Source organism: Sciurus vulgaris, assembly GCF_902686455.1.
Source record: "Sciurus vulgaris genome assembly, chromosome: X".
NCBI classification, from domain to species: Eukaryota; Metazoa; Chordata; class Mammalia; order Rodentia; family Sciuridae; genus Sciurus; species Sciurus vulgaris.
This window is the reverse complement of record NC_136471.1, coordinates 63,068,094-63,092,554: the sequence shown is the minus strand read 5'-3', so window position 1 is coordinate 63,092,554 and position 24,461 is coordinate 63,068,094. Positions and strand designations below refer to the sequence as shown.

The following is a 24,461-nucleotide window of genomic DNA, read 5'->3' as shown; positions in this document are numbered from 1 at the left end:
CTCCCAATAATTTGGATGGGAACCTGTACTATTGATACTATTAAACTTGGATTTTTCCTACTGCCCAATGCAACTGGAAAAGACCTAGAGATCCCCTTGTATGAGGATCTAGAGCCAAGGAAAAAGAGATTCATTGGGAAAGGACTTAAGAGGTCAACAAACTTGGGGTGAAGATGACTGGCCACCGGAGAGGATTATTGCCATTTGTGATGGGCTGACAGATCTGACTCCATGAGAATGTTATAGGCCAGACTCTTAGGGAAATAACTAAACAGATTCCATTTTGCTCTGAGACTCCGTGTTATGTAGGAAATAAGCTTTTTCTCTGGGAACACCCCGCCTCTGTGCCCATCATCAGTTACTTGGTGTGACATGTTTAATAATACACAATGACAACTCCTATGTAGTAAAGAATTGCTCTCTTCTTTTTTTTTTTTCTACTTTTCTTTTTTTTTTTTATTTTATTGTAAACAAATGGGATACCTGTTGCCTCTCTGTTTGTACATGGCGCAAAGGCATACCATTTGTGTAATCATAAATCCACATACAGTAATGTTGTTTGATTCATTCTGTTATTTTTTCCCTTCCCCCCACCCCTCCCACCCCTCTTTACCCTCTATACAGTACTTTCTTCCTCCATACTTGCCCCCCTCCCTAACCCTAATTCTAACCCTAACATTAACCCTTCCCTCCCCCCCTTTATGTGTCATCCTCCACTTATTAGCAATATCATTCGTCCCTTGTCTTTTTGAGATTGGCTTATCTCACTTAGCATGATATTCTCCAATTTCATCCATTTGCCTACAAATGCCATAATTTTGTCATTCTTTATGGCTGAGTAATATTCCATTGTGTATATATACCACAGTTTCTTTATCCACTCATCAACTGAAGGGCATCTAGGTTGGTTCCATAGTCTGGCTATTGTGAATTGAGCAGCTATGAACATTGATGTGGCTGTATCTCTGTAGTATGCTGATTTTAGATCCTTTGGGTATAGGCCAAGGAGTGGGATAGCTGGGTCAAATGGAGGGTCCATTCCAAGTTTTCTAAGGAATCTCCACACTGCTTTCCAGAGTGGCTGCACTAATTTGCAGCCCCACCGAATTGCTCTCTTTTGATTCCTATTGCTCCTGAACAATGTACCATGTAAACAGTGATTGTGTGGATGTTAGCAACCATTCTTTAGTTTGTACCTAGGTAAGGGTCATTTTGACCCACTTCCCCCTCTGTCGATGATCTCATGATGTTAATGTGTAATTTCGAATCATAGCAACAGACACTTATGATTAATGTGATTTTTGGTATAAGAACCCCTACAATCCTGTGGTCGGAGCTGTTCTCCCAATAGCCATTTTTTGGGGCATTGTGTGAGACAGTCAACTGGCCAGCTTAATAAAGACTCTCAAATTTGGACTTCTCAGTGGTGATCGGTCTGTTCTTAAGTTGCGCCCCATAACACCATTTATGGTCCTGCTACCTGGGCACAAGATGGCAGTTGGGACTATAGAATTCCTATTTACATGCTAAACAGGATTATTCACTTCCAAGCTGTACTAGAAATTATTGCTAATCAGACTTCCACAGTCTTTGACCTCCTAGTCACACAACAGACCCAAGTAAATGAGGCTATCTATCAAAACCGCTTGGCATTAGATTACTACTGGCTGAGGAAGGGGGAGTGTGTGGAAAGACCAATAACTGGAACTGTGGCTTCAAATAGATGACACTGGAAAGGCAGTTAAAGACATAGTCAACAATATAAGGAAACTAGCTCATGTGCCAGTTCAATCCTGGAAGGGCATTAAAGCTTGGTATCCAAGTTCACTATTTGGAGGATGGCTTTCAACTCTTGGTTGATTTAAAAGTTTAATTGGTTTAGTGAGTATTCTGCTGTTATTGCTCCCATGTTTGGCTCCCCTGTGCATTAAAACTACCAGGTCTACTATAGAAACCGCTGTTGAAAGAAAGACAACAACTAAGGTTATGGCATTATGTAAGGCTTTAAGGCAAGAAGATGATAATGATGCTCTTTAACTTAAAAGATTAAATTATGGGGAGCATCATTAAAGGGGGAATTGTAGTGGCTTCCCCTCCTCCACCAAAAATCTTAATTAAGCTTCTCCAGAGACCTTAACCATAATTGTTCTTAGACTATTAGGAAGAATTTCTGCAAAAGAGTTGAAATGTGGTTAAGCATCCTATTTCCTATTGCTCTGTCTTGCAATAACTAAATTTGGCCCAGTGCTTCATGATGTTACTTGTGCTTTTGTGTTAAAATGTGTAAAAAAATCTCTGAATAATGATTTAAAAAAAATCAGCATTCTCTATAAACTCAAAGAAAAAAAAATACCTACTTTTATGTAGACTTCTGCAAATTGTGAGCCTCCAAGCCCCCTCCTTCCCCACCCCCTGGCCTCACACACTGAGTAAAAAGTTCTGACAATTTCTGGACTCGGGGTTCAGAGGAAAGAATCGATTTAGGTGAAAGTCCCCTTCTGAACCAGCTGCAGCCAATGCGCCTGCTTCCTGCTAACTCTTCAGTATCCAGCCTCCTCTATCCTACATCATGGTTAGCTTCTGGTAAAAGAAATCACAGGAAACAAAACTGTGGGTAAAAGAGGGTAACTATACACATTTGCCTTCTTGTTAATGACACTCAGTTTTGTTTGTCTTTATTCATTTGTAGAGAGTCAATGCAATTTTACAGCAACCAATTCAATATTCTGCCTTTGGGGCATTTCTTCCAATGTCTGTCAAATTTCTGAATAATTACAATTGCAAGGGAAATCTCCATCAGGAAAATTTCCTGTCACCACTGGTGAAAATTTTTGGAACTTGGTTATCCCTTTGTTCCAAAGCCTATCTTTTGACCATTTGGTATTGCAGCCTCTTTACTCATACAAAGTGAGGGAGTCAAGCCTACATTATTGCCTCTTTTCTTTGAATTATTCTCAGAACCACTTTCATTATTTCGAGTCAACCAAGAAACAGACATCAAAGTAAAATTTAGATGTGTAAGGTGTATTTTGGATAAGAGTGCAGATTTTAAAGAGATCTTCAAACTGAAATGTGGATGTGTTACCTGAAGAAGGAAAAAAAAAAAAAAAAAAAAAAAAAAGAAGAAGGTTTTTTGAGTTAGAAGTGCCTCTGATTTGAAATGCAGTTTCTTGAAATGCTTTTATGGGCTAATGGAGAGTTCTTAAAACAGAGGTTTCAATATTCTCCTGCCATGGTCTAAAGTAATATGTGAAGACACAATGACCAAGACTTCCAAAATTGATGAATGATTTCATTTCAAACATCTGAGTTGCTGAGCAAATCTCATGATGGGCAAATACAAAGAAATCTGCACTTTAAAGCATATCATAGAAACCAAACCTACAGTGGTAATATTGAGAACTGCCAGGTAAAAAGAAAAAAAAAAAAAAAAAAAAAAAAGAAAAGAAAAAAATACATTTGAGGCAACACTAATAAGAATTATGCCTAACTTCTGATAAGAATAAATGACGACCAGAATATAATGAGACATTATTGTTAAAGTGCTTAAAAAGAAATGCTTCAATCTAGAAATTTATGGTCCAGTGAAATTAGTCTTCAAAAAAGAAGTTTAAGTCGGGCATGGTGACGCATGCCTATAATCCCAGCAGTTTAGGAGGCTGAGACAGGGGGATCACTAGTTCAAAGCCAGCCTCAGCAACAGTGAGGCACTAAGCAACTCAGTGAGACCCTGTCTCTAAATAACATACAAAATAGGCTGGGGATGTGGCTCAGTGGCTGAGTGCCCCTGAGTTTAATCTCCTGTACCCTGCCCCCCAAAAAAAGAAGTTTAAAGTAATTCCCTTTCAGGCATTTATAAGCTGAAAAAATCCATCTGAAGCTGACTGAAAAACAAATGAAGGATAAAATAATTTCTTTAGGCTTTAAAAAAATAGAATCAGATATCGGGAAGGAATGACAAACACCAGAAAAAGTAATAAATTGGTGAATATAAATGACTCCAAAATTAATACTAAAATATGTACCTCACTTTAATGGATTACTGATGGTTTAAATATAAACATAATAATGTCTTATCAGGCTTATAGCATATGTAGAAATAAAATATATTATAAAACAACACAAGTATGAAGGGAAGAAGGGTCATAATTAGAAGTATAGAATTGTAAGTATCTTAAATTTTTAAAGAAGTTATTAGAAATTATTTTTTAGAATTGAATTTGTACTGTGAAAATTACAGATTTTCTTGCAGTTGTAAGAAATTAGGTAGAGTGAGTCCATGGACACTTTACTCAGTTTCTTCCAATATTAACATCTTTTAAAAGTTTCATACTAAAGCACAGCTAAGACAACTGACAATGATAAAATTCACCTAACTTTTTGAACAGTTCTCCATTTTACTTGAACTCGTTTGTGCGTGTGTGTTTGTAATCTTACACAATTTTATCATAACGCAAATAATCACAAAAAAAGTAGTTTATGCATCTACCAACACAACAGAGATGCAGAAAATTTCCATTACCACAAGAAGTACTCGGCTATTCATTCCCACCCTCCACACCACCTAGCTCTTGTAAATCACTAATCTGTCCTCCATTTATAAAATGTTATCACATTAAAAATTAAAAATATTATATAAATAGAATCATGTACTATGTAGCAACTTAGGATTGGCACTCTCCCCAGCCCTCCTCCTTTCACCTTAATTCTCAAAAATTAATTATATAATTAATCAAATTACTGAATGTTTCACAATATAGTTTTATCACAATTTTTTAACCATTCATAATTTGACAAACATCTAATGCATTTACAATTATTTGGCTATATTGAATAAAGCTGCTATATATTCTTGCACAGGTTTATTTTATGAACACAAGTTTTTGTTTATCTAGGGAAATAGCCTGAGTATAACTGATGGGTTAATCATAATTACATGTTTCATTTTATAAGAAATTGCCAAGGTATTTTCTAGAATGATTGTACTAATTTATATTCCTACCAGCAAAGTATGAATGATCCAATTTCTTTGCACTTTCACCAGAATTTGGTATGATTTTTAATTTAGCAACTCAGGCATATAATGATATATGTGGTGTTTTAAAATTGCATTCCCTTAATGGATAATGATGCCAAATATATTTTCATGTGTTTATTTGACATGTGTAAACCCTCTTTGGTGAAATGAATATTCATATATTTTGCTCATTTGGATTATTTTATTTTTTTACTGTTGAATTTGAGAGATTTTATGTGTTCAACACATGAGGACTTTGGTAGATATGTGGTTTAAAAATATTTTCTATCAATATGTAGCTTTGCTTTTCATTCTTTGTACATGAGCATTCACAGAGCAAAAGTTTTTAGTTTTGATGATGTCCAATTTAATTTTTTATTTTATAGATCATGCTTATGCAGTAAACCATAAGAATTAATTGCTTAGTGATAAACCCAAAATTTCTCCCATTTACATCTTCAAATTTAGTTATATTTTACATTTAAATGTGTGAATTATTTATTTAAATTTTGTAAAATGCATGAAGTTGGAGATATTTTAGTTATTCTTTTCTTTCGTTTCTTCCTTTCTCTTCTTCTCCTCTCTTTTTTTTAAAATTTGTCTTGGGTTATCCAATTGGTATAGTTCTATTTATCAAAGACGCTTTGCTTTCTCCATTGGTTGCTTCTCCACCTGTGTGAAAAAAATCAGCTAGCCATATTTCTTAGGATCCATTTTTCAGTTCTTATCTATGCTTAATTGATCTGTGTGGCTATCCTTCCACCAATACCACACTGTCTTGATAGCTCTAGCTGTACAGTAATCTAAATATTGTGACAAGAAATCCCTCCTAATTTATTAGTCAATATTCCTTTAATTATTTAAAGTTCTGTATCTTTTATTATAAATTTTATAATAAGCTTGTCTAAAAAATTCTTGTTGCATTGAACCTATATGTCAAGTTTATACAAATTTCATCAAAACAGAGATTGGTTTCGGAATAATTAACAGCAGCTATATTCAACCTTTTAGTTAATTAATATGTCTTTTCACTTATTTAAATGATCCTTGATTTCTTGATACATCATTATGTAAATTTTAACATATATATCCAGTATGTTTTGTTAAAAGTATATTTTAAAATTTCATTTTATGTGGATCAAATAAAATGGTAGAGTACTTTAATTTCAGTTGCAGCATTGTCATTGGTAATGTGTAGAAATATGATTGAATTTTTATGTTTATTATGTACTCATGCATTCTACATATTTCAGTTTTTTATATTCTTTGGGATTTTTATATAAATAATTATTTCAGCCACCAACAGGGACATTTTTATTCTTCTTTTCCACATAATAGACACTATGAGTATTTTTTGCACTTGTTGCAGTGAATAGAAATTTCAATAATATGCTAAATAAGAGTAGTGAGAACACATTCTGCCTTATACCCTACCTTACAGGAAAAGCATTCTATCTTACAATGTTTAGTATGACATTAGCTGTAGAATTTTTGTAGACAGTCTTTATCAAGTTGACATAGGCCTTAATTTGCTGAATATATTTAATCATCAGGAGAATTTTTCTAAATCAACTTATTTGAACATACATTTTTTCTTCTTCAGGCAACAGCATGAAGTAGTGGAATATATAAATTCACATATGTTGAATAATCTTGCCAAGGCACAATAAAGACCACTTAGTAATGATTTTTTATTTTTTTTTACACATTACTTATTCCATTTCTTAACATTTTATCTATTTTTTTCTCTATTTTTGTTTTCTTTTGTTTTGGTACTATTTTTTCCTAGTTTTAGTGTCAGGGTTAATACTGGCCTTAAGAATGTAGTCCCTACTCTCCTATTATTTGGAAGAGATTATGTAATATGGATGTTATTTCTTGTTTAAATTCTTGGGTTGAATTACTTGCTGGAACCACTTGGGTTTGGAGAGTTGGTTTTCAGTAGATGTCTATGTGTAATTATAATGCACTGATTAAAAAAAAAAAAAAAACATAGAAGACCAGTAGAGTAGAGGATGGGTATCAAGTGCAGAGAAGAGGGAAAGGAAAAATACTGGAAAATTACATTGATCAAATTATATTATGTGCATGCACAAATATGTCAAAATGCATCCTACTATTATGTATAATTATAATGTACCAATAGAACATTAAATAAGAGATGTTTTAGTACTACTTTAATTTCTTTAGTGATTATAGCACTAATCAAATAGTCTATATTACATTGATATGTTTCTGTAGTTTTAAGTTTTTAAGAAGTAGGTCCAATTCTTCTAAATTGCCAAATATATTAGAAAAATGTTTATAGAACTTCCTTATTATCTTTTAAAGTATGAAGAATTTGTAGAGATACATTCTTTTTCTTTATATACACTGATGATTTGTATCTTCTGTTATTTTTATCAGTACAGAATATTTTTAGTGTAGTTTTAAAAGACCAGCTTTTATTAAAATTTTCTTTTTTTTTTCAATTTTCACTCACATTGATTTCTGATCTTTATTATTTTCTTCTTTCTACTTGTTTTGGGTTTATTTTATTGTGTCTTTTCTAGTTTCTTGAGGCATGTACTAATATTATTGATTTGAGACCTTTTCTCTTTCTAATGTAAGTATTTAGTGCTATAAAGTTCCCTCTAAGCACTGATTTAAATGAATCACATACATTTCAGTATGTTTTATATTCATTTCAGTAAGTTCTTTGTTTTTATTTCCTTTGAGACTTCCCTCTTTACTAATAGATTATTTAGATTTTTTTTTCATTTAATTTCCACTGGTACTAAGGTTTTCCTGTTGTCATTATTTTTACTGACTTCAAGTTTGATTCTCTTAGGATCAGAGAACATTCTGTATATGGTTTTCATTGTTTTAAATGTGTTGATTTTTTTTATTGACTAGAATATGGTTTTCTTGACTAAATTGACTAGAATGAAGGTTTCATGTGTCCCTGAAAAATATTTATAAAAACCTTTATGCTGAGTGTGGTGGTGCATGCCTGTAATCCCAGAGGCTTGGTAGGCTAAGGGAGAGAGGATAACAAGTTTTAGGCTAGTCTCAGCAATTTAGCAAGGCCCTATGCAACTTAACAAAACTCTGTCTCAAAATTAAAAAAAATAAAAATACCTGGGATTAAAACTTAGCATTAAAGCACCCCTAGGTTCAATCCCTAGTACCAAAAAACAAACATTTATTCTTCCTGTGTGTGTGTGTGTGTGTGTGCGTGTGCATGATATATTTTAAACACACACATACATACACACGCACACATATACATATATATATATATGATCTTTGGATTTATTGTATTTGTACTTGCTGATTATATTTGAGTTATTTGAGTTACTGGAAAGTGATTGTTGAATTTTCAAAATATAAAAATAGATTTGTCTATGTCTTCCTATCTATCAGTTTTTGCTTATTTTGAAGCTCTGTTATTTGATATATTATTTACATTTTCTTCTTGGTAGGTTGATACTTTTATCATTATGTAATATCCCTCCCTATCTTTGGTAATTTTGTTGCTCTTAAGTTCACATTACAGATAAAATGATAGCAACTGCTGATTTTTCATTTAATATATGAATTTATATTTTTGCCACCATTTTACTTTCAAACTACCAAGATCATTGAATTTTAAATGAGTCTTTAATTTTAAGTAGTGTATTGTTGGACAGTCCTTTATCTTTTTTCATTTTTTTGTTGTTGTCAACTATATTAATCCATTTTTCTTAATTGGTCCCTAATAGTGGAATTGGTTGTTACATATTTGTACATGCCCACAACATAATAATATAATTTGGTAACTTTCATTCCCCTTGTTACTTCCCTTCTTCCTTTATTCTAGTGGTCTCCCTTCTATTTTCATGAGATCCCCTCATCATTTTTCTTTATTCTCCCTGTTTTCCACATATGACAGAAAACACAATCCTTAATTTTCTGAGTTTGACTTATTTTGCTTAACATAACGCTTTAAAGTTCTGTCCATTTCCCACTAATGAAAAAACCTTGTTCATCTTTATGGCTGAATAAAACTCAATTTGGATACCTTGCCTGATTCCATGATTTGGCTATTGTCAATTGTGCAGCTATAAACTTGTATCTCTGTAGTATGCTGACTTTAATTCTTTAGGATGAATATCAAGGAATAACATAGCTGGATCATATGGTGGTTCCATTCATAGATTTTTGTGGAACCTTCATACTTATTTCCGTAATGATTGCACTAATTGACAACCCCACAAACAAGGTAAATGTGTTCTTTTGTTTCCACATCTTCTCCAACATTTATTACTACTTATCACTGTTCTTTTTAATTGATGTAAATACACCAGTAACATTTAAAAACATTTAAATGATAGATCTATATCTATATCTCTATCTATCTATCTATCTATCTATCTATCTATCTATCTATCTATCTATCTATCTATCTATATCTGTCTCCTGGTAATGAAACCCAGGTGTCAAGCAGTGCTTAACCACTGAACACTGAACCACATCCCCACATTTTTGTTTGTTTGAGACAGGATCTCACTAACTTGCTTAGGCCTTGCTAAGTTGCCAAGACTCCAGAGTTTCTGGGATTACAGTAAAAAATTTGTTTTGTTTAAAATAGGTTTCTTTCTGTAAGTAGTGCATCCTGTTGTTTGCACTCCCCTTCTTTCCCCCTCCCCAGTCTTCATTTCTTCATCATTTTCTCACAAATGGAAAATAGTAGTTTCAGTCCTGGTAGAAAAAGAAATCACTTTTCTCAGCTGCTTCTGATTGAAATCCTTGTTTGTTCTACCAGTTTGTCTAATGTTGTCAGAGGAACTCCTTTTTGATCCAGAAGAGGAATTGGCTTCCTGATCTAAGCTGTGTTCTGTTGTAGGTTTTGGAGTTACAAAAGATTGCTTCTGGGTCAATTCCTTCTGTTCACTGAGGAGTCCCTGAATGGTTCATGATCTTCTTAGATTCCAAAACAGTGTGCTTTCTAACCATGGTCATTGTTCTCCTTTTGTTCATTCTTGCATTGTGTTTAGAGTTCATGGTTATGCTTAGCAGGGTGTTACAAAGAAAAACAGGTCTATACCATGTCAAGACCAGAAATATATGATAAAAAGATTTTCAAAAGTGGAATGTGGTATATTAATATGCACATATTTATCTGAAAGTGTATCTGTGTTTGTATGTTTGTGTATGTGTATATATAACATGTGCGTCTTTTAGTTGTATTGGATTAAAACTATTACAGTTATAACTAAACACTCAAAGAGATACAATGGAATATTTAAAAAGAAAACTTTATTCACCCCCAAAATGAGGAAAGAAAGAGTAGAAGAGCAAATAGCAGATTGGACAAACAGAAAAGAAATACCAAATGGTATCTGACTTTTATCACTAAGCAGACAACTTTGTCATTTTAGAGCCTTTATTATTGGGTGAATCACTCTTTTGTTCCAGTTTATTTGTTAGCATGATTACATTTTATTAACAAATAATTATCAACTAGCAACTATTACTGCTATGAGATTTTCTTCCTCCCTTCCACCCATCCCAGAGACCCCCAATGATTTTAGAATAAAAAGTAAATAAATGGCAGTACACGATTTTTGGAAACAAAATTTTACTATTTACTCTTTAATCTCTATTCCCAAACCCACTAACTACAAACAGATGTCATCTTACCTAATGTGTTCCTACCTTTATTTTCTGTTTCTTAATGTATGTATATTTCCAGTATGTTTAATTAGAATTTTTTGAAATCTATTATCCTTTCCCATAAAAAGGGAAATAAAATATCTAATAAGTAAATATTAGCTATTAGGTAAAATATGTTATTAAGGTGAATATGCAATATTTGTGGCATTTATCCTGGCAAATATAATGTGTGAGTAGACCATAGTCACTTTGAGAATCTCCATTCCCTGTCATGAATCATCATAGAAATGGAGAAAATTAAGGACTCTAACATGGCTGTAAATAATTGTACCCCATAGCTTTTTCTCAAGCATCTGCTATTTGTATACCAGAAACCACAGTGGTATACACATATTAGACATAAAAGTAATCTTAGTTACTTGAAGTTGAAACCTATGAACCAAAGTACTTGATATCTTTATATGGATGATCAAATTCACATTAAATTTCTTTTAGAAGTGTAATTGAGGCTATTGCAAAAATTATCAATACTGAAGTTTTCATAGGAATTCTGTTTCAAAATAAGAGCAAGATACATTTAGATATGAACTTATAAAACCTCATTAAAATGTTCTTCTACTTCAAAAGCCATCAACAAATCTAAGATCAATATTCCCTCAAACAATAACATATGAATGCTGGCCTATTGATTTCTCTTCTGTCTCAAAACATCATCTATCAAAGTGTAAAATACCTCACCTGAAATACTCATTTTTAAGCCTAAAGTACTGAAAATCTTGGCATGCCACAATAATTGAAGAAAAATATCTCTTTTTCCTCTCTTTACTAAGCCATTTAATTTGTATAATTTGTGTGTACTAAATGTGACTAATGATTAATTTTAACTTCTATTGAACTTACAGAGAAGAAATTTAATAAACACTGAACACATCTTTAGAGTCAGGAACACTGACATTTCTACAGTTTCTCAAGCTTAGAAAAATGTATGGATTTTTTAACAGTTGTTATTGAAGCATGACTGAGATATCTCATTACAACCGTTTTAAATCATCAAATAAGGGTGTATGTGTTCCTCTTCACTTCTTGCCTATCTCAGTAAAAGATATGTAAGAACCCATTAATATCTCTTCATATCTTGTGAAATGGAATAAAAATGCACTTCTACATAGATTTTCACATACACAGATTTAATGTTTGTCTTAGTGATTACATATGTATAGTTGCCATAAATATGAAGTCTATAAGAAATGTAAAAATAAGTATACAACAAGGGTAAAGACCTATTTCTGCCAAATTCTCAAACCGTGGTAAGTTTTTTGATTCTTAAGTGATGCTTTAGAAAATAAACATTCCATGTCTCTAACAACAAATGCAACTATCCTTGAAGTTTTATTTCCTCCCTGTGTATAATATAACAGAAAGCTGGCTGTGATTCATTGAATGTGCATCCTCACAAATTTATAGGTTGAAACCCTAATCCCCAATGAGATGGTTATAGTATTTAGAAATGAGTCCTTTAGTAGGTGGTTAAGTCGTGAGGTTGCAGAATTTATAGTGGGATTACAAATCTTATAAAAATAAATATAAGAAAGCTTGTCCTTACCCCTACCTCCAACAAGTGAGGATATAAGAAGGTAGCTCGGTGAAGAAATCAGAAAGATGGTTCTCACCAGAAGCCAACCATGATGGCACACTGATACTGGAATCCCTGTTGTATGTACAAGGAAGAATTGCCTGAAGCTACTCACTGTGCATTGTATATTGCCAATTTTTAACAAGTTCATTTCCCCAAAGATTAAACCTTTTAAAAATATATAGTCATATAGCCCTTTTCTTCCCTACCTGACCTATAAATGTCTTGAATATTGATTGGAACAAGTTACCTTTCTTCTAAAATATTGGTCACAGTACAAGCAAATAGTCACTACCCTAAGCTGTGGGATAATGATTATTTGGGAATATTTCATACATTCTCTTACTTAAAGTTTACAATTGTTTTTCTCTAGCAAATCTTCCTTGATATAGACATTCTGTTATATTGTTTTGTTATTCTCTTTTAGCTCCTTTGGGCTTATTGGCCATAAATCCTTATTGTGATATTTTAGAAATTTTCCTGGGGATAATAATGTGAAATTTGGACTTATTGCTGTCAATCTTCCAGTAATATGATACTGCTTCAAATACAGTATAAAAATACTATGATAGTATATATTCATTTCTTCCCACCTGACCTTTGTGCTATTTAATTATATTAATATAGTTTATTATAATAATTGAATTTACTCTAATTAGTTTTACTTGACAGTAGAATGCATTCTGACATATTATACACATAAGGAGCACAACTTCTTATTCCTCCGGTTGTATATGGTACAGAGTCACACTAGTTGTGTGATCATACATGTATATAGGGTAATAATGTCTGTCTCATTCCACCATCTTTCCCACCCCCAGCTCCTCCCCTTCCCTCACTCCCCTCTGTCTAATCCAAAGTACATCTATTTTTCCGTAGCTGGCCCTCCTTATTGTGAATTGGAATCTGCATATAAAATAGTTGGCCTTTGTTTCTTTGGAATTGGCTTATTTTACTTAGCGTGATATTCTCTAGCTCCATCAATTTGCTGGCAAATGCCATAATGTCATTCTTCTTTATGGCTCAGTAATATTCCATTGTGTATATATACCACATTTTCTTCATCCATTTATCTGTTGAAGGGCACCTAGGTTAGTTCCATAGTTTAGCTGGAACTGAGTTTTTATAAACATTGAGTGAATTGAGTTTTTATAAACATTGATGTGACTGCGGCACTATGATGTGCTGATTTTAAGTCCTTTTAGTATAAACTGAGGAGTGGGATAACTGAGTCAAATGGTGGTTCCATTCCAAGTTTTCTGCAGAATCTCCATATGGTTTTCCAGAGTGGTTGCACCAGTAATGTACAATGTGCATTTTCTTTGTCTGTATGCTGCAAATTTAAAATATTTTACATTATTTTGTTTTACTTAGCTAGAAATCTTTGAAAAATACTTAAATAATAAATTTTCTATATATACCAATTTCACCATTTCTGGTGCTATACATTCCTTTGTGTAGCCTGAATTCATACCTGTTATTAATTTTCTTTTGCCTGAAAGACTTCCTTTAATATTTCAGGTCTACTAGGTATGAATTCTTTCAACACCAGTGTGTCTGCAAAATGCTTTATTTTATTCAAGCTTGATTTTATAGTAATATTTTCTTCAGTTTTCTATTGTAATAAAATACAGATAGCAAAATTTACCATCTTAACCATTTTACCTGTACAGTTCAGTGTATTAAATACTTTCAAAATGTTGTTCAACTATCACGAACTTCTATCTCCAGATGTATGTTCACCTTGTAAAAATAAGTCATTATTACGACAGCATCCTTAGTTTACTTTATATTCATGCCTGGGTCAGCTACCCACTACATTTTGGTTACTGTAACTGAATAGTGTGTTTTGAAATCAAGATATGTGGGTCCACTGAGCTGTAAAAGTATGGCAGCCGCTGTGATGCTGTCTTTGTCTTTGGAAAGAGTCCCAGCCTCTGAATCTATAGAAACAGCAGAAACAGCAGCAATAAAGGTGGTGACCTCAGCAACAAAGGTTACAGCCTTGGTGGTTGCAACTGCAGCCAGGTGAATGAGAAGCCAGGATTATCAAGGTCCCTTTGTCTGCTAAGCTGCAGTCATTCAATGCTGTGTTTTCCCTGCACAAGCCCCAGTGGCCCACTTCAGCTGAGCTGCTGAATCAGTTAAAGGAGAAGTTGCTGGCAAATTTCCTGCCTTCATTTGAACTATTGTTTTTTCTTTAGTTGTTGTTGTTTAGTTTTTTTTTGTTTTTCCCTAAGAAGCTGGAATGCCTGCTCCAGAGCTGACCAAGAGGAAAAAGCAGACTTTGAAAATTGGATATGGAAGTAGAGGGATCCCAGACATTGCATTGGAGGTATTCTGATGGTTGGAATTGGAAGGGGAACAAAAATGTTCACCAGTATGTTGTCAGGATCCAAGATAAAATTACACAAGAAGATATTGAAGGCATTCTACAGAAAATTAGTAGGACAGTAATGCAAATACCACACCCACCTACACACACATTCTCTCTCATTTCTCCCTTTCTCTCTCTCTTACCTTGCAAGCTATTCTGCATTAAAGAAGGATGGACAGAGATTTTTCAATATTAATGAAGAGAGGTTAAGTAGTACAAGCAAAGCCTGCCAGACTGATAACTGTGTACAGTATCTGCCTTCAAAAATTCCAGCCACCATTTTTCACATTAGATGTTGAATGTGGAGGAGGTTTTTATATCAGAAGCTTGGTCAGTGACATTGCCAAAGAACACTCTTCCTGTGCCATTGTACTACAGCTGACACAAACCAAACAAGAGCCATTTACTCTGGAAGAACATGCCCTTCGTGGGGACAAGTGCACAATTGATGACACTGTATAGTCTTAAGCATTGCTCATATCTTCTCCCAGCAGAGCTGACACTTAAAAAAATCAAAACCTGAGGAGTCTAATGAGCAGGTTTTGAGCTATGACTGTATGACTATAAATGATGCAAAGGGAGGAGATGCTAGCAAGACATTTTGAAATTAACCGGAAAATATCATCATTTCCTGGTTGACATTTGAATCCTGTGTACAGATGCAGAATGACAAACTACATGCAAGACAACCAACTCTTCCTCTTTTTTTTTTCACTTTTTCATGAAGAAAAATGATGGTCATCTAGTTTCTGTAGCATACAATTTACTACACATTAACAATGAACTTGCACTCGTTCAGTTATTTTCTGTACTTTTAAGATATTTTTATGTTATGAATTTGATTTCTTTAATTTTTACCTGTGAAAAAGCTTAATTGATTTTTTAAGCAAAGAATTATGAGCTACTTCTCTAAGTAGCATAATTAAATGTTATTTTGATTTTATTTAGACTTCCAGCTGACTCCATTGTTTTAGCATTCTTCAATTCTGTTTGAATGACCATTTTTGAACTCTTTCTTGTCGTTGGAGAATTTATTATTACTAAAAATATTTCATTTTTTTTTTCAGATTTAAAATGAATCTTTATTTACCAAGATTCCCAAACAGTTTATTAAATGTCTTTCCTCCGCAAATAAAACTAACACTAGGATTTGTCAGAAGATCTAAATGAGTTATATCCTTTACATGTGAACTCAGCTAAATCCTGTGTCTGGAATCTGTTCGTCATAAAACTCAGGTCTGGTAAAGAACTCCTTTTTGTGATCCACTGCTGTGTATCCTTCCTCTAGGACTCCAGAACAGAGACCATAATGTGCTAGTGCAACACAGCAGTCACTGTCATTCACCAAAAAAAAAATGATCAACATTTTATGACATACTTATTTGGATGATTACTTACTGGTAGTTAGTATTTCTACTTTTTTTTTTTTTTTTTTAAGGCAACCATTTTAAGTGACAATACATATCAGGCTAGTAGAAAAAAGTTGAAACAAAGCCCTCTCTTTCGATCTCACAAAGTCATGCAGACAAGAGAAGGTATATCCAATTTGTTCCAATCAGGCTTCTTGGAATTACCAAAATTTCTTTTCTGGCAAAGATGAATTTGGCTCATGATAGAAAGAAGTTCTTTGAAGGCTGCTCTGCTAAACTTGTTTCCCTTTGAAAAAGTAAATTTCAAGGCATGATAGTGCAAGAGGTAAGTTTTTGATTTATTAGAACATTTATAGACTAATTGTGCTTAGTCTCTAATTTCCAATTTAAAGAACAGAAACTATAAAGTTTTGCTTTGCCTAAATTTACCAGTACATCCATGAATCGCACCAGAATTAGGACAATTTGATTATCTGAATGATTCTGTCATGAAACCTGCACACTGCATCGAAGGTGAGGACCTACGGCAGAGGCTCCTACAAGTCCTGCACACGAGGACTCTCCTCTAGTGAGCCACAACTATCTGGTAAAGTCGTTCTGTGCCCAGATTGAGTCCTCAACAAACTCTCAATAAGCAATTAAGAAAAACAGTGCTAAGTGGAGAGTTTCTTTTGTTTAGTTAAATCTGGGAGGTCTGAGTGTTCCTGGGATCCTCATCGGGATGTGTCATGGGTCGTGAATCCTTCGAATATGAGTATTCACTATTAGAGGGCTCTGTAGGGTCAATCAAATTTTCATAATCACTGTCCTCTGATTCTTCACCACTGTCTCCAGCTGCTCTTTGGGAAGGAAGAAGGTCTGCAACACTTCCAGGGTACTTCAGTCCGGCACTGGTGGAAGCATAATTAGAAGAGCCCACGGCTTGAGGTCGCGGCATAAAGACACTCCTTTCCATGCGTGAATGGCTCAGAGTACTCTCTTGATTGTTTGGGTGAAAGTCGGAATAAGGAGGAGGAGGGTCAGAGGGTTCCACATCTGCAAGTGCACCTCTGCCTTCGGCTGCAAACCCGGAAGGGGGCCTCCGAGGACTGAACGCAGGCTCCACACCCTCAGATGGCATCTGTCTGCTAAACACTGCCTGCTGCAGTCTTCTTTCTTGTTCCTTTTCATTCTTCCTCTGAGTGATTTGTCTTCTTAATTTGTTCACTTCTGCCTGACAAGATTCAACAACTCGCTCACTCTTTTCTACATCTGCACACACTGCCTGTACTTTCTCCTGAAGTGCATTATAAACCTGATAAATGGCCCTGATGTCTTTCATCACTCCATCCTTGTCAAAAAAGTCAGTACCATGTTCTTTAATAACTTTGGCATAACTCTGAAAAGTATTTGGCACTGAAGACACTTTGTACTCTTGTTGGCTAGTATTGCCTAGATTGGGGATAGCAAGTGATATTCTTTGATTATACCTGCGATTTGGTCTAAAGAGAACATACTCTAAAGCGTGAGTGGAATTGTTGGCAGTGGAGATGAAGCTCTCCCAGCAAAAATCCTTAGTGGTCCGCCGTTGCTGTTGGCGCTGTGGAAACACACAGCGCTGAAGGTGTAGCCTGAAATGGAAGCCGCCATGATGGAAATCTCCAACCCCCCCATCATGCCCCGCGAGGGCGCACGGCCTTCCGGCCGCCCGCCCCTGGGAATCCTGGGAAATCAATATTTCATTTTTAAAAACTGTACTTACCTAGTATTTTCTGTTTATTTAGATCCTAGAAATAAATTTTTATAATGAGTGTAAATGAACCAATTGTTGCTATTACTACTAATACTATGTAAATAAGAGACAAATATTGAATTCATTTATCTTTCTTTTTTATTTATTTATTTTTTATTTATTTATTTTTTTATTGTAAACAAATGGGATACATGTTGTTTCTCTGTTTGTACATGGCATAAAGGCATACCATTTGTGCAATCATAAATTTACATAGAGTAATGTTGTTTGATTCATTCTATTATTTTTCCCTTCCCCCCACCCCTCCCACCCCTTTTCCCTCTATACAGTGCTTCTTTCCTCCATATTGGCCCCCTCCCTAACCCTAACTCTAACCCTAACACTAACCCTTCCCTCCCCCCATTATGAGTCATCATCCACTTATTAGTGATATCATTCGTCCTTTGGCTTTTTGAGATTGGCTTATCTCACTTAGCATGATATTCTCCAATTTCATCCATTTGCCTGCAAATGTCATAATTTTATCATTCTTTATGGCTCAGTAATATACCATTATATATATATACCACAGTTTCTTTATCCATTCATCAACTGAAAGGCATCTAGGTTGGTTCCACAGTCTGGCTATTGTGAATTGAGCAGCTATGAACATTGATGTGGCTGTATCTCTGTAGTATAGTATGCTGATTTTAAGTCCTTTGGGTATAGGCCAAGGAGTGGGATAGCTGGGTCAAATGGTGGTTCCATTCCAAGTTTTCTAAGGAATCTCCACACTGCTTTCCAGAGTGGCTGCACTAATTTGCAGCCCCACCAGCAATGTATGAGTGTATCTTTCTCCCCACATCCTTGCCAACACTTGTTGTTGCTTGTATTCTTGATAATCGCCATTCTAATTGGGGTGAGATGGAATCGTAGGGTGGTTTTGATTTGCATTTCTCTTATTACTAGAGATGTTGAACATTTTTCCATATGTTTGTTGATTGCTTGTAGATCTTCTTCTGTGAAGTGTCTATTCATTTCCTTAGCCCATTTGTCGACTGGATTATTTGAATTCTTGGAGTACAGTTTTTTGAGTTTGTTATAGATTCTGGAGATTAGTGCTCTCTCTGAAGTATGATTGGCAAAGATATACTCCCACTCTGTAGGCTCTTTCTTCGCATTGCTGATGGTTTCCTTTGCTGAGAGAAAACTTTTTAGTTTGAATCTATCCCAGTTATTGATTCTTGCTTTTATTTCTTGAGCTATGGGTGTCCTGTTAAGGAAGTCTGGTCCTAAGCCGACATGTTGAAGATCTGGACCTACTTTTTCTTCTATAAGATGCAGGGTCTCTGGTCTGATTCCGAGGTCCTTAATCCATTTTGAGTTTAGTTTCGTGCATGGTGAGAGATATGGGTTTAGTTTCATTCTGTTGCATATGGATTTCCAATTCTCCCAGCATCATTTGTTGAAGAGGCTATCTTTTCTCCATTACATATTTTGGCACCTTTGTCTAGTATGAGAAAATTGTATTTATTTGGGTTTGTGTCCGTGTCCTCTATTCTGTACCACTGTTCTACTTTTCTATTTTGGTACCAATACCATGCCGTTTTTGTTGCTATTGCTTTGTAGTAGAGTTGAAGATCTGGTATTGCAATGCCCCCTGTTTCACTCTTCCTGCTAAGGATTGCTTTAGCTGTTCTTGGTTTCTTATTCTTCCTGATGAATTTCATAATTGCTTACTCTATTTCTGTAAGGTACGTCATTGGGATTTTAATTGGAATTGCATTGAATTTGTATAGCACTTTAGGTAGTATGGCCATTTTGACAATATTAATTCTTCCTATCCAAGAACATGGAAGATCTTTCCATCTTCTAAGGTTTTCTTTAATTTCTTTCTTTAGTGTTCTGTAGTTCTCATTGTAGAGGTCTTTCACCTCTTTTGTGAGATTGATTCCCAAGTATTTTATTTTTTTCGAGGCTATTGTGAATGGGGTAGATTTCCTAATTTCTCTTTCTGAAGATTCATCACTTATGTATAAAAATGCGTTGGATTTATGAGCATTGATCTTGTAACCTGCTACTTTACTGAATTCACTTATGAGTTCTAAGAGTTTTCTGGTGGAATTTCCAGGTTCCTCTAAATATATAATCATGTCATCAGCGAACAGGGATAGTTTGAGTTCTTCTTTTCCAATTCGTATCCCTTTAATTTCTTTGGTTTGTCTAATTGCTCTGGCTAGAGTCTCAAGGACGATGTTGAATAGAAGTGGTGAAAGAGGGCATCCCTGCCTTGTTCCAGTTTTTAGGGGGAATGCTTTCAGTTTTTCACCATTTAGAATGATATTAGCCATGGGCTTAGCACAAATGGCCTTTACAATGTTAAGGAATGTTCCCACTATCCCTATTTTTTCTAGTGTTTTGAGCATGAAGGGATGCTGTATTTTATCAAATGCTTTTTCTGCATCTATTAAAATAATCATGTGATTCTTGACTTTAGGTCTATTGATATGGTGAATTACATTTATTGATTTCCTGATGTTGAACCAACCTTGCGTCCCTGGGATGAAACCCACTTGATCATGGTGCACTATCTTTTTAATATGTTTTTGTATGCGATTTGCTAAAATTTTCTTGAGAATTTTTGTGTCCATGTTCATTAAAGATATTGGTCTGAAATTTTCTTTCCTTGATGAGTCTCTGTCTGGTTTAGGTAACAGTGTGATATTGGCTTCATAGAATGAGTTTGGGAGGGTTCTCTCCTCCTCTATTTTATGGAATACTTTGAGAAGTATTGGAATGAGCTCTTCTTTAAAGGTTTTGTAGAACTTGGCTGAGAACCCATCTGGTCCCGGACTTTTCTTTGTTGGTAGGCTTTTGATGACTTCTTCTATTTCAGTACTTCAAATTGGTCTATTTAAATTGTGTATGTCCTCTTCGTTCAGTTTAGGCAATTCATATGTCTCTAGAAACCTGTTGATGTCTTGGAAATTTTCTATTTTGTTGGAGTATAGATTTTCAAAATAGCTTCTAATTATGTTTTGTATTTCAATCCTGTCTGTTGTGATATTTGCTTGTTCATTCCGAATTTTAGTGATTTGGGTTTTCTCTTGTCTTCTCTTTGTTAGTGTGGCTAAAGATTTATCAATTTTGTTTATTTTTTCGAAGAACCAACTATTTATTTTGTCAATTTTTTGTATTGTGTCTTTTGTTTCAATTTCATTGATTTCAGCTCTGAGTTTAACTATTTCCTGTCTTCTACTACTTTTGGTGCTGTTCTGTTCTTCTTTTTCTAGGGCTTTGAGTTGTAGTGTTAGGTCGTTTATTTGTTGAGTTTTACTTCTTTTATTAAATGTGCTCCATGAAATAAATTTCCCTCTAAGTACTGCTTTCATAGTGTCCCAGAGATTTTGATATGATGTTTCTTTGTTCTCATTTACCTCTAAGAATTTTTTAATTTCCTTCCTAATATCTTCTGTTATCCATTCATCATATAATAGCATATTGTTTAATCTCCAGATGTTGGAATAGTTTCTGTGTTTTACTCTTTCATTTATTTCTAACTTCAATCCATTATGATCTGATAGAATACAAGGTAGTGTCTCTATCTTCTTGTATTTGCTAACATTAGCTTTGTGGCATAATATATGATCTATTTTAGAGAAGGATCCATGTGCTGCTGAGAATAAAGTGTATTCACTCTTGGTTGGATGGTATATTCTATAAATGTCCATTAAGTCTAAATTATTGATTGTGTTATTGAGATCTATGGTTTCTTTGTTCAATTTTTGTCTGGAAGTTCTGTCTAGTGGTGAGAGAGGCATGTTGAAATCACCTAGTATTATTGTGTTATGGTCTATTTGGTTTCTGAAATTGAGAAGGATTTGTTTGACATACATGGATGAGCCACTGTTTGGGGCATAGATGTTTATGATTGTTATGTCTTGCTGATTTATGGTTCCCTTAAGCAGTATGTAATGACCTTCTTTATCCCTTCTGACTAACTTTGGCTTGAAGTCCACATTATCTGAAATGAGGATGGATACTCCAGCTTTTTTGCTGAGTCCATGTGCATGGTATGTTTTTCCCATCCTTTCACTTTTAGTCTATGGGTATCTTTTTCTATGAGGTGAGTCTCTTGTAGGCAACATATTGTTGGATCTTTCTTTTTAATCCAATCTGCCAGTCTATGTCTTTTGATTCATGAATTCAGGCCATTAACATTCAGGATTATTATTGATATGATTTGGTTTCCCGGTCATTTGGTTCATTTTTAAAATTTTATTTATTTATTTATTTGACACAACTTGGTTCCTCCTTTATTTGACAATTCCTTTAGGATAATTCCTCCCTTTGCTGATTTGCTTCTTTGTTTTTCATCTCTTCCTCATGGAATATTTTGCTGACACTGTTCTGTAATGCTGGCTTTCTTTTTGTATATTCTTTTAGCTTTTGTTTATCATGGAAGGGTTTTATTTCATCGTCAAATTTGAAGGTAAGTTTTGCTGGGTATAAGATTCTTGGTTGGCATCCATTTTCTTTCAGGGCTTGAAAAATGTTGTTCCAGGCCCTTCTAGCTTTTAGGGTCTGGATTGAAAAATCTGCTGATATCCGTATTGGTTTCCCCCTGAATGTAATTTGGTTCTTTTCTCTCACAGCCTTTAAAATTCTGTTTATTTTTTATGTTAGATATTTTCATCATAATATGCCTTGGTGTGGGTCTGTTGTAATTTTGTATATTTGGAGTCCTATAAGCCTCTTGAACTTGATTTTCCATTTCATTCTTCAGATTTGGGAAATTTTCTGATATTATTTCATTGAATAGATTGTTCATTCCTTTGGTTTGTTTCTCTAGGCCTTCCTCAATCCCAATAATTCTTAAATTTGGCCTTTTCATGATATCCCATAGTTCTTGTAGATTCTGTTCATGATTTCTTACCATCTTCTCTGTTTGTTCAACTTTGTTTTCAAGGTTAAATATTTTGTCTTCAATGTCTGAGGTTCTATCTTCCAGGTGTTCTATCCTACTGGATATGCTTTCTATGGAGTTCTTAATTTGGTTTATTGTTTCCTTCATGTCAAGGATTTTTGTTTTGTTTTTTTTTTCAATATCTCTAACTCTTTATTGAAATGATCTTTTGCTTCCTGTATTTGCTCTTTTAACTGTCAATTTGCGAGATCTTTCAATGCCTGCATTTGCTCTTTCATCTCATCTTTCAGTGCGTGCATTTGCTCTTTCATCTCATCGTGTGCTTCCCTGATCATTTTAATTATGTACATTCTGAACTCCTTTTCTGTCATTTCTTCTGCCATGCTCTCATTGGGTTTTATTGATGTAACATCTAGATTTGTTTGTGGCAATTTCTTTCCTTGTTTTCTCATGTTGTTCAGGTATCAGTGGACCGCTGTGATATTGCAGATTTCCTCTATTGACTTACAATGTCCCTGTAGATTTCTATATATATCCCCTCTTAGCCTTCAGTAGGCTGAAGTCTTGGAGGAAGTTGATAATGCGGTGCTCCACAAGGAAGCTGCCTCTTTAGGAGTGGTGGCCTTCAGGTGGGGTATATTCCCTGCTAGTGGGCAGAGGTGCCTCCACTTGTTGACCAATGGTCACCCAAAGGGTATCTAGGCTGTGGGCTGAGGCAAGGCCTGTTTGGGCCTGTGTCTCTGGTTTTACCGTCCTTGTGGGGAAACCTCACCCGGCGGGGAAGACTCACCCAGTGGGGAGGTCTCGCTGGTCAGTTCCCCTCCTAGAGGTTTCCCTCAATTTACAGCTACCGCCTGGTTGGGCTGCCTTCCTCTGCAAATTTCCCAGGTGCCCGGCCCTACCTCCTGGGCCTGGAAGCCTCACCCTTCACAGATGAATCTCCTTAGGCTGCCCCTCCTCAGAGAATCTGCCCGCAGGCCTGGAACCTTCGCCTCGCCCTAAGCCTGTCTCTGTGCGGCTCTTCCACCAAGAAGCCTCCTATATCCTGTGACCCTGCTCTGCACCTAATCACCTGGCTATGCGGCCCCTCCTCTGAGCAGCCTCCTGGGGCCCCGAACAATCGCTCTGAGTCCCAGAGACCCGCCACATGCCTCTTCCTCCAGACAGCCGCCCAGTATTCCGGTGCGGTCACTAGGAGTCCAAGCAACTCACTGCGTGCCTCCACCTCCCACCAACCGCCCGTAGCCCTGGTCAATCATTCCAAGTTGAAGTGACCCTCCCCGTTCCTCCTCCTCCAGGTAACCCCCCGGGTGTTCAGGAGTGGTTGCTCTGAGTGGCTCTGAATCCACGTGACCTGCTGCACGCCTCCTCTGGGCAGCCGCCCGGAGCTCTGGTGCGGCCACTCGAGACCAAGCGACCCACCGTGCTTCTCCTCCAGGCAGCCCCCCTGTGTTCAGGAACGGTCGCTTTGAGTCCAAACAACTCACCACTCGCCTCCTCCTCTGAGCAGCCGCCTGGAGCTCTAATGCGGTCACTGCGAGTCCAAATGACCTGCTGCGCTCCTCCTCCTCCTCCTCCTACTCCTCAGGGCAGTCCCCGGTGTTCAGAAGTCGTTTGAGTCCAAACAGCTCGCCACGCTGCTCCTCCTCTGGCAACCGCCTGTAGCTCTGGTATAGCCACTCCGAATCCAAGCAGCCACACTCCTCCTCCTCCTCCTACTCCTCTGGGCAGGCCCCGGTGTTCAGAAGTTGTTTGAGTCCACACAGCTCCCCACCCATCTCCTCTTCTG

The 24,461-nt window shown here is 35.7% G+C and overlaps 1 protein-coding gene across 1 annotated transcript; it reads right to left on the bottom strand.

Annotated features, from left to right (window-relative positions):
• Positions 1 to 16,042: 16,042 nt before the first annotated feature.
• Positions 16,043 to 23,931, bottom strand: LOC306651100 (BRISC complex subunit Abraxas 2-like; the record flags this gene model as incomplete). The annotated part of the gene is made up of 2 exons (XM_079123622.1): positions 16,043 to 17,736; positions 23,905 to 23,931. 2 exons carry the CDS (start codon positions 23,929 to 23,931, stop codon positions 16,714 to 16,716), a joined length of 1,050 nt encoding a protein of 349 aa, XP_078979748.1. The 3' UTR covers positions 16,043 to 16,713.
• Between the last annotated feature and the right edge of the window lie 530 nt (positions 23,932 to 24,461).